General features: G+C 42.6%; 1 protein-coding gene across 2 annotated transcripts in view; it reads right to left on the bottom strand.

Moving 5' to 3' along the window:
- Nucleotides 1–401: 401 nt before the first annotated feature.
- Nucleotides 402–11,063, bottom strand: part of LOC128019686 (protein mono-ADP-ribosyltransferase PARP4-like) — a 34,748-nt gene continuing 24,086 nt past the window's right edge. For both annotated transcript variants that reach the window (XM_052605805.1, XM_052605806.1), the window contains exons 12-34: nt 10,338–10,436; nt 10,042–10,225; nt 9,391–9,535; nt 8,994–9,136; nt 8,580–8,711; nt 8,407–8,493; nt 8,155–8,319; nt 8,022–8,065; nt 7,676–7,754; nt 7,446–7,583; nt 7,127–7,334; nt 6,938–7,008; nt 6,670–6,857; nt 6,480–6,579; nt 6,196–6,366; nt 5,411–5,491; nt 5,236–5,316; nt 5,044–5,139; nt 2,722–2,865; nt 1,806–2,606; nt 1,615–1,717; nt 1,100–1,232; nt 402–1,017 (exon numbers count right to left, since the gene is read on the bottom strand). In XM_052605805.1, the coding sequence (XP_052461765.1) occupies nt 816–1,017; nt 1,100–1,232; nt 1,615–1,717; nt 1,806–2,606; nt 2,722–2,865; nt 5,044–5,139; nt 5,236–5,316; nt 5,411–5,491; nt 6,196–6,366; nt 6,480–6,579; nt 6,670–6,857; nt 6,938–7,008; nt 7,127–7,334; nt 7,446–7,583; nt 7,676–7,754; nt 8,022–8,065; nt 8,155–8,319; nt 8,407–8,493; nt 8,580–8,711; nt 8,994–9,136; nt 9,391–9,535; nt 10,042–10,225; nt 10,338–10,436 (3,595 nt within the window). In that variant the 3' untranslated portion in view covers nt 402–815. The remainder of the gene's footprint in view (nt 1,018–1,099; nt 1,233–1,614; nt 1,718–1,805; nt 2,607–2,721; nt 2,866–5,043; nt 5,140–5,235; nt 5,317–5,410; nt 5,492–6,195; nt 6,367–6,479; nt 6,580–6,669; nt 6,858–6,937; nt 7,009–7,126; nt 7,335–7,445; nt 7,584–7,675; nt 7,755–8,021; nt 8,066–8,154; nt 8,320–8,406; nt 8,494–8,579; nt 8,712–8,993; nt 9,137–9,390; nt 9,536–10,041; nt 10,226–10,337; nt 10,437–11,063) is intronic.

Below are 11,063 nucleotides of genomic sequence, written 5' to 3'. Positions count from 1 at the left end.
TATTGATTAAATCCGGTGACCAAAGTCTGATGTCTTTTTCACATTGTGAGAGTTGAATAAAAGAAAAATACAACCGCGTTTGATGGAGCTCTTGCTCCAATCACAGTTTTGTTATCACCGACTCACCGTGACATTTTTATGAATGATGAAATAGTCAGAAAATGTACAGCCCAGTCCATAAAGTTTTTTTTACGCATATGTATTTGAAATATATTTGAAACTGTGCCAATCTCTAATACAAAACCATAAATGTCACCAATATTTAAAATATAGAGTAGTTTCGATATATTTGATAACTGCTCTCATCTGCAACAGTGTGTGTGTGTGTGTGTGTGACGATTACAGAACAGAAGACATTCTGTGAACGGTTGTCCTTGAGATGCTAATATTTTTACTGTAACAATATATTTATCTTTATTTTATTTAGTTTATTTAAAAAAGACAGCACATGCAGTAAAACAGTAAAACATTTCACAACTAAAATTCAATTTTTATGATAAACAACATACAGCATCATAATCATAGTTAATGTAATGAACATCAGTGTGAATTTGAGGAGAAATGACTTCAAATGGCCACTAAAAATCACATTGACAATTGTCTGAACAAAATAGTTCAGAAAAAAAGGTTCTAGCAAAAAGGGCACTTTTTTTAATATTTTCTTTTAAATGCAATGAAATTCAAGCATCTTATTAAGTTCAGGTGTCCAAATATAATTTTGAGTCTCATAAAGACATTTATTAAGCAAGCAATATTAGGCAAACTGCAAAGTGAAGCAGCAACTGTCAATGAAGAGGGAAGTGTCTGTCCAGTTTCTACATGACTGATACACCTGTACGTCTCTCCAGAACAGGTCTGAGTGGGGAATATGGGTGTGGAGAATCACAGCCCAGTAGTTGACGTGTAGATGATTCCCAATCCCAGCCGATCTCCAGCCTGCTGCACACACACGGATACTGTCTGTCTGTCCGGCAGGCCCAGTCCACGGCCCTCTTCACTGCTTCCCAGTACATCGGTCTGAATGGAGAAGAGTACAAAGTCATGGACACCAAAAATATAAGAGTAAATTACTGCGCTGCATGAGGACGTGAGCTGGTACCTGGGCTCCTGGGACTCTTTCAGCCGGAGGAGAGACTCGAGCAGCTGTCCCACTGCCAGCTTCTTCACCCGGATCAGCTGCAGCACCAGCAGAGTCGCCACCAGCCTCAGAATGTCAGCATGAGCCTTCACACCTGACACACAAAACATCTGACTGATTAACTGATTCACAATGACAAACTGAGCCTCGAAAATAAAGATTAGATTATTTGAAACTATATTCAGATTCAGCCTGATGCATACTGCACTTTAAACAGGAAAGCACTTTCTCAGTCTAGAGAGCTTTACTATGATTGGATGGTGTTACACAGTAAAGGCACAGATGTTTTTCTCAGTCTGTCTGGAAACAGTTGTGCTCACAAGGTACATATGGCACCTACATGCCACATATGAACAAACTGTGATTGGTTGCTTTACGTGTCAGTCAGGTGTCTCTTCCTGTCTAAATGAGTGGTTCTTGTCAAGAATAATCTGCAATATGGACCAGACCAGAAACAAGCATGTAAAACATCTTACCAAAAGAACGAATGCCTTTCTCCTTAAGGAAGACATTGGCAAAAAAGTCTATGTCCAGGTTGAGGAAGCTGCTCAGCCTGTCTGTGCACTCCCAGTATCCATCCTGTATCCAAACACAACGCATATGTTTAAATCCCCTCAAACATTTACATACTGTATATAATCTAGTGTTTTAAATCATGTGTAAACACCTCATGCTGAAGTTCAAACAGCTCATTCCAAGCCACTGTGTGACGTCTGCTCATTCGTTTTAACAATTTGTTTTTTTTTAGACCAAGTTTCATTTGTAGTGCTACAGGGGCCGAGGAACCAAAATCTGCAAATTCAGGAGGAGCTGAGGGATAATGTGGGGTGGCAGAATAATTGATTTGAATTGCACTTATGGGAGAAGGCTCACAGACGGCAAGCCGGGAGCGGAAGCGGGAAGGGGGAGTGGCACACTTTTTGCTCACGGAGCCACTTAAGGGCACACTGAAAACAGATACTTGAGGTTCCACTGAGTCATGTAGATGGACACCACGAATACGGTGAGGATGGGAAGCACCCATTGAAGAACCAACAGGAGTCATGCATGTCAGGGAATCAAGGTCGTAATATAAGGAACGATATATATCTGCCTCAAAGTTACAGGGAAGGTCCAGGAGAAGAGGCATTGAGGCATTATCCTGGCAGGCACCTGGTGGGGCAAGCCTGTTGCTCATGGAGGCACCACCAAGAGGAGGAGAAAGTTTTTTAGCCATACAGATATTTTCCACTGGTCTTTCCCATCGATGATAAGCTTTAGGTCTGGTGGCACGGCGACGGGGAAGCATTGCACTCTTTCTGCATCTGATACCACGGGTGATATCTTCAAAAGAAGAACAATATGCTTCTTCTGTAAACTCAATCATTTCATTTTCATCCTTTGAATTATCACCATCATCATCATCAAAACAGTTTGCTACAAGAGCAGAAGTTGGGTAGAAGCTACTGTGACATTCCATTAAATCCATCTGAAAAAAAAAAGTAAACTCTTGTGAATAGTTTGGAGCTGAATACTGAATGATGCCAATTTTTTATGCTACATTAAATAACAGTTGTAAAAGACCATTTTGTTGTTACCCATACATCATCATCTTCAGCAGCAATAATATGCACAGCTTCAGTCTCCAGCTTCTCTTCAGTCCAGCCCATGTATGGTAAAATATCCACATCCTCTTCTGATATGATTTTAGGAATATCTGTGAATCCAGTGTCAAGCTCATTCTGGTCCTGCAAAGAGCAAATGAAGACATTAGTTGGTATCTTTAATTGTAACTCCGTTTACGATGATTCACAAAAAATGAAAATTACTTTGATTCTGCCTTTTTGTGAAAAAAAAAGAGATTTCCTGAGTGTATGGATTTTTCTTTATTATTTTTGAGTGAACTATTTATTATAATGGCAAAACTACAAGACATAGATAAAACATGAAAAACGTCTCGGTTACGTATGGTAACCCTCGTTCCCTGAAGGAGGGAACGGAGACGCCACGTCGGATGACCGACGAATATGGGATATCGCTTCGATAGACCAATCTACTTTGAGTGTAAACTAAACGAGCCAATGCACATTGGCATGCAATTATTGCATCCAGCTGCCGCTGATCACTGCGTGAGTATAAGAGAGCAGCAAGTGCAATGCATACCAGTTTTTCGCTGAGGAGCCGAGCCGGGAACCCGGCAGCTCAGTGGCGGTACAGCAACCATGGCGACGGGACGTGGCGTCTCCGTTCCCTCCTTCAGGGAACGAGGGTTACCATACGTAACTGAGACGTTCCCTTTCAGTCGGTCACTCTCGACGCCACGTCGGATGACAGACGAATATGGGATCCCTATCAAAGCGCCATGGGTGCTGCCCCTTCCAGTGCCCTGTGCGAGCCGCCTGCGCCCCTATTAGCTGTAGGCCGGGGCTCAGAACAAGTAGCTCCACTCACCATTGTCAAAGCACTACCTCACTGGGTGAGATTGGATAACACTGGGAAAATGTACCCGGTCCGCTTGGAGCCGGGACGCTGCGGAAGCCCCATCCTTCCCGAAGGAGGTCTCGGAGGCAAATACACATATAGCATCCGTTTAGGAGTATACAGAGAAATTTGAGGTGATTAAAACCCTCTTGGGAAGGCAGAAGTCTGCCGGGGAAACACGGGCTCTAAGGCTATACCGTGGACTATACACATACGAGTACCGCTTAGGTCTCAATCTGGAGCCCAGCCTTCCATGGTTCTCACGGATTCATCATGAAGGCCTGGCGCCGGACGTTCCGCTGCGTCCAGCTGCCTAGGGGATGGAGGATCTCAACATGGTCTACAGTACGGACACTCTGGAGCAGTTTTAGCAAGCCGACACTAACCGGGGCCTCTCAGTGCCACTACCCGTTTGAGGTGAGAACACAGGAGGATACCGGCTCTACACGAAGGCTATAGAACCTAGCGAACGTGTTAGGGGTCGCCCAGCGCGCAGCTCTACAAATATCTGTCAGCGAGGCGCTACGAGCCAGCGCCCAGGAGGATGCAACACTTCTAGTTGAGTGAGCTCGCAACCTGAACGGCAGGGCACATCCTGAGCCTGATAAGCCAGGGTTATGGCATCCACAGTCCAGTGGGCCATCCTCTGCTTAGAGACGGCATTCCCCTTCTGCCGGCCTCCGTAACAGACAAAGAGCTGGTCTGAGGTCCTGAAGCTTTGCGTCCGGTCCACGTAGCACTGCTGTTGACCACTAATGTGGACATCGCACGACCCAGCGAACGCACGGTGACCTTCATCGCTCATCCAGCCGTGAGGGCTCGGGACGCGGTGGGGGATTCCACTCGAGCCCTACCCTCTCGGCGGCCCGGGAAAGCATAGCTGCCACTTCGGAATCCGAATCAGGCTTTGTCACCATCCCAGAGGACTGTAGCGCAGCCGAACCGTGATCCGACAGCTCTCCCTCCGATGCTGAGATCGACATCTGGTCGGGGGGAGTCCCACTGGATACCGCTGGTACGCTCCTTGAAGAGGGCCCAGCGCGTTCCGTGGGTTGCTCCACTGGATCCAAGGTGCTAGAGGAGTGGTGGTCCCCAGAGGGTTGGTTCCCTGCGGGGTTTGCCACCACTGTGACACTCAAACCACTCGTGCTACTGCCGGAAGTGGTTCTCGTCTGTCGGCCGCCAGAACGAGTCCCAGATCGCGGCCGCGGCAACGGGACTCCGCCCCCTTAAAGGTATATATATATACACTGTATATTTATTTTATTTATACATACTGGTGTTGAAAAACTCTTATTAGTCAACCACCAGCCGAGATGTAAATGTTGTATTTTTGAGGACAACAATAAGATACTCAATAAAGACTTGGCATTAATTTTGAAACTGGATATTTTTCAATTTTAGATTATGATTAGCATCTGTCCCTACATTAGCAGTAATCGTACCCTCTCTTCAATGGCGACAAAACTTGTGAACTGGGACAAGATGGAGAACTCTTTACTGAGCTCAATGATGTAGGACTTCAGCTCTGCTTTCTTCCCCTGATAGAAAAGAGAAAAAAGACAGCAAGTCAAGTTCTTCTGTTAGAAAATCTGACAGTTATAAAAAAATGACCATTGTGTAGCCAAATATTGTACCTCGTGTTCTGCCTCACTGTTGCCTAGTATGCCATCTTCATAGTCTCTGATGATCGCTCTTGCTGTTAACTTGTGAAGGAACTACACACACACACACACACACACACACACTTCTAACTCCTGATGAATAACTGATGAGGTTTCAGATTATATGAAGTATTTAATGCTGACTCACAGTTCCTTTTGTCTTTTGTAGTTCTGTGGTGGAAACCATGGTTTTGATCTCTTGTCCACTCAAATCACCAAACAGTGTTGCCTAAACGAGTAAATATTACACAATTCAAAGCAATGAATGAACACACAAACAGCTGGGCAAATCAGCTAAAATATATTACAATACAATATTTTACAGCCTTGATTTACTTTAACACAGTGGTCCTGATAAATCATATGTTTTTAAACACTGTAGTTAAGTAGATTCAATGAAAATATTAATTTAAAACCTGCAAATCAGTAAAAATCTAGTTTAAAATAATTAAGGCATGTTTTGCACACTGCTGGTTACTTAATAAAAAAAACTATATGAAGAATGATATTTAATTATTTTCATTTATTATATGCACCAATCAGGGGACTAGAACTGGAACACAAATTTACATAAAAGATTTCCAAACCCCACCAAATGCCACTGGCAAATATAAAAGTAATCTCTAAAATATTTTTATGTATCAATACATACCTGATGCATCTAGATGCAGTCTGCATGATAATTTTTCAGTGATTATGTAAATGAATTGTTGATTTAATTTTACATCAATTCATTGAAACAAATTGAACTTATTAAAAAAAATGAATAATAAAAAAAAATACCAATTATAACTGTAACACTGAAGAAACACTAAAATTACCACTACATTCATGATGTTGCTTAATTTTATTGTGAATATTCAATATATGACCCATTCGTTCAAACAACTACAATAAGTTACAAAGCAGTTTAATAAAGTACAGTCTGTGTACCTGAGTGCAGTGAGGCACAAAGCCGTACACCAGAGAGTGACAGTCACTGAAGAGGGCGTGAAGCTGTGAAGGGGCTTGAACAGGACGGGGCGCTGTGGGACTAAACTGCTGCCACTTCACTGCCACTGATCTGCAGCCTGGAGACTCCATACGCTCAACCTGAGCACGCACCTGAAATTACCCACAAATCTCTTCAACTCAAGCCTCAGACTGGCCCATATTGCAAAGATTATCTTTCCTTTTAAGTTATTAAAAAAACTAAACAAATAAAGAGCGTTACTCACCTTCTCTGTCCAAGTGTGTTTCATCTTTGTGTCAAAAAATTCATATGTTCCTCCACCTGCCTGAGCCAAAGCTCTGAGCATATGACGATTGGCTGTCAAGCTAGACAAACACAAACACAATCAAACTGCAGGTTCAGAAATTCATTGGAAGTGAAGGAGAAAAAATAAAGGGATTTGTTTAAAGGCAGACCTGAGTCCGCAGGTGAAGAGACGCGTGTGGCAGGAGTTTTCTCGGACCAGCTGTAGGGTCAGAGGCTGGTTCTGAACATGTCCATCAGAGAGCAGCAGGATGTTCCTCACGCCCCGGCAGGGAGGCAGCAGACTCAGGATCCGGAGAGGCCGCCACAGATCAGTGCTGCCACCAGAGCCGCTACACGACTGAAGAGAGGGAAAATGCAATGAGACGCAAAGGAACTGAGATTCAGAACCATCTTTAACCATTTTTAAACATTCCTCACCATAATAAACTTTCTGGCTGCTTCAGATGCCTCAAATAAAGGCAATGGTGCAGGAAACGCTTCCTTGTAATCTGTAAAAACACACATTTACCCACAATGCTTCACTCTGATCACAAGAATAATAGAGAAATGAAAATGTCCACTTGATGCTCGATAAAACAAAATCAGATAGTTTCAGTGAGCACTAACCAGTGCTGAAAGAGATGATGTTGATCTTCAGTGAGTGATCCAGAGATTTGAGGGCTTGAAGGGCAATCCTGCGAGCGTTTAGCATGGCGTCTCCCCGCATGGACTTGGAGGAGTCCAGTAGAATGACCACATCGCTCACACTGGACGGACCTCCAGAGCTGGACACCCCGATTGACTTAAAGTCAGGATAAAACACCAGCATGCAGGCCTGCAGAGATCAGATCAGAATCAGTCTTCATTATTGTCACGGTGCCTAAGATTTTTGTCTGCAAAATGCTGATAAATATCCAAGACACAGAAAAAAATCATATTTCTTTACCTGACTATCTTTATCCGGATGGTTCTCGACCCACATCCTGGGCATGTGGATATTAGAAAGACTGAAGGACACCTGTAACCCTTCAGATCCCAGAGTCTGTCCCGGTAACGTGCTGATCACTGCCTTACAGTCTGTCCTCTGAGTGGAGAAAACACTAAAACTATTAATATGGGTCACAAATGATTGTTTCTTTCACTTCAGAAAATACAGTATTTAGTCAAATTAATAACCTTGGTTTTGATGCGGTGTGAAGAGCTCAAGTTGATGATCTCATAAGGCATTTCAATCGACATAGACAGAGAAAACTCTCTGAAGAAAGAGAGAGGGAACAAATCAAAGAGAGTTACAACAACCCTGTGCCTTATTTAGTGACCATCCACAGTTCAACTAGACCAGGTGCTACTGTATATAAAGCATGATGTTATAAAGGTTAAAGGTTAAGTGTTAAATTATGTTAAAAGATGTGACATGCTACATTAAATAATTGTCTTCTATATTGTTACTCATCAGCAGATGCAGTTTTAATAAATCTTTAGTGAATTTCTCTGTGATTTCTCCAGCGTTTGAGATTCTCACCCCTCTGACTGAAGCTCCGTCACACCAATCTTTTCAACAGTTGCCTGAAATGCAACACAACTGTCAGTCAAAACACTGCAACAATCATCAGGCCAAACAGGATGTTAAACAGCGTGACAAAGGCCCATCATACCTGAGTTGTCTGATTAAGGGCGGCACTCTGTTGCCATGGTGCCACGCTGCCGGACAGTGAGAAGATTATAGAGCCTGATCTGACCAGCAGCTCAGTGATGAACGTCACTTTGATCAGAACTGTGGCTCCAGGAGGAAGATTCCCCACACTGATAGTAAATACATCCTGTCTCACAGAAACACATGACCTTAAAGAAGCTTTCTGATACATTTTCACACATACTTCAGCTCCGGATCAGTTACAGTAACTCACAGGTGCATCCTGGTCCATCAGGTAGGCTCCATGGCCTTTCTCTATGGCTTGCTTGTACTCCTTACGAGCCTGCTCTTTTTCCTTTACCTACAGGACAAAAAGAGACATTGAAATTGATGAGAAAGAGGTTGAAAAGCAGAGATTTTATTTGATAAATTCTGAATGATTTGCACCTTTCCAATGACGTGTTTTCCATTGATAAAGGCTTCAAATCCACACACTGCTGCCGTCTCCTCCAGTGGAAAGACATACTTTGCTTCAATGGGAACAGCACTCTGGTTTGTGTAGGTCTGAAAAATGATGACCTGGTAAAAGTGGAGACAAAGTTAGGGTTGTGTTTTGAAATTATAATTAATTGTTCTGGTCTACATAGAATTTCATTATCTGTCTTTTAGTTTGTTAATTCTGTTGCTTCTTATTTCTTCCCATGTCTTTTTTTTCCAGTAGTCACTGCCTTGTTCTAGTTTCAGTTTATTAGGTTTGATTACCCATCTTGTACTTCTATATGTGAAGAAGTCCTTTATCTCGCTCATTTCTCAACATTTCTTTTAAATTCCACACCGCAGTCCACTGCTGTAGCATCATACCTGACACAGCAGGTCCATCAGCTTGCACTTCACATTGACAGCCTGCAGAGGAAGTTTCTGACCACTGCTGTCCAGCAAACCTGCGTTCATCTCCTCTAGAGGATTCTTAGTGGACTCCAAACCCTCACCGTCATCACTGGACACTAAAAATACACAATCACACAAAACCACTGAGGAATTTAAGAACAAAATTTATATCATTTAGTTTCATAGAAAAACAGATATCCCTGAGGAATCTGTCACATCTCCATGTCAAAGTGCACTATTATCATAAAGAGTTGTCCATTTAGGAATTTGTCCATTATTATATAAAAGTGGAGTGCTGCAAACAATGTTATGCTGGTCTCATATAAAAGCTGGTCTCTCTCAGCATGTCCTGTTCACGGATGTTACTCACAGACATCAGCGGTTGTGTCCGTGATCTGCATGAGCTGAGTGTTAATATGAGGCTGGAACTCTTTTAACTCGTCCCCCTCCAGACTGTACTGGACCACATACTTCATTCTGATCTGCTCTGTGTTATAGACGACAAACTCATCATCCTGTCAAATATAAAAACACAAACGCAAGAGTCACACCAGAGCCCAAAACACAAGCAGAAAATGTAAAGCTGCAGTTGGTAACTTTTGATGCTCTAGCGGTTAATAAACAGAACTGCTTGCGTGTTGCGGAAGAACATTGTAGCCGGATCTACTTCTCTCTGTTTATGTCTATGACGAATCACAAAGGTACTGGGTTACTCTGCCGTGGTACCCCTGAAGCAATCTAAAATAGTCCTAATATAAACACTTATTATAGGTGTACCCTAGTGATTCAGGACAGGCTAAAAACATGGTTTGGAAAATGGATTCATGGTGTACTCGCTTATTATATACATTTTGTATACTTTGAACACAAAAAAAAGTTACGGACCGCAGCTCCGATTGGTTGTTTCTCTTACTGCTCCCGGTAAGAAACAACCAATCAGAGCTGCGGTCCGTAACTTTTTTGTGTTCAAAGTATACAAAATGTATATAATAAGCGAGTACACCATGAGTAAGAAAAGCACCTCAAAGTCAGAGAGTCTGCTGGGAGAGCGTCGGACTCCGTGAACACTGTGACAGCCGTCAGGAGCGCAAGTCAAAGTGGTGTCTTTCTTCAGCAGGTCCTTACACCGACCCAACGCCACTTCACACACCAACAGCAGCCGAGAGCCGTCAGTTACACTGGGCTTGGAGTATTTCACACTAGTCCTTTAACACAGAGAACAAACTTACTGACTGATCGCCAGCTGTCATTAAAATGGATTCATATTATTTATTAATCTGTTACATGAAGAGATGAGTAATGCTAAAGATAACTGACTTTACAGAGTTACTGAAGTAGATTCCTCCTCCAAGATTCCCGATATCCGTTCTCTCGATCCCATGCTGTTCAACTCCAACCCTGGGCAGCAGCAGACCTCTATAAAGAAAGTTTGAAAATATATAAATGTACATTAAAAATTAAATTTATGCATTTAGCAGATGCTTTTATCCAAAGCAACTTACAGTTCATTCAGGCTATCAATTTTTACCTATCATTTGTTCCAGGGGAATCAAACCCCCAACCAATAAGGCAATGCTCTACCAATTGATATATATATACAGTACAGACCAAAAGTTTGGACACACCTTCTCATTCAAAGAGTTTTCTTTATGTTTTCTTTATCTATTTTTCTTCATGACTATGAAAATTATAGATTCACACTGAGGGCATCAAAGCTATTAATTAACACATGTGGAATTATATACATAACAAAAAGTGTGAAACAACTGAAAATATGTCATATTGTAGGTTCTTCAAAGTAGCCAACTTTTGCTTTGATTACTGCTTTGCACACTCTTGGCATTCTCTTGATGAGCTTCAAGATGTAGTCACCTGAAATGGTCTTCAACAGTCTTGAAGGAGTTCCCCGAGAGATGCTTAGCACTTATTGGCCCTTTCGCCTTCTGTCTGCGGTCCAGCTCACCCCTAAACCATCTCGATTGGGTTCAGGTCCGGTGACTGTGGAGGCCAGGTCATCTGGCACAGCACCCCATCTGACCCCCG

This window comes from Carassius gibelio, chromosome A9 (assembly GCF_023724105.1).
Source record: "Carassius gibelio isolate Cgi1373 ecotype wild population from Czech Republic chromosome A9, carGib1.2-hapl.c, whole genome shotgun sequence".
Lineage (NCBI taxonomy): Eukaryota > Metazoa > Chordata > Actinopteri > Cypriniformes > Cyprinidae > Carassius > Carassius gibelio.
Note: the sequence above shows the minus strand (reverse complement) of the source record. Positions and strands in the feature narration are given on the sequence as shown.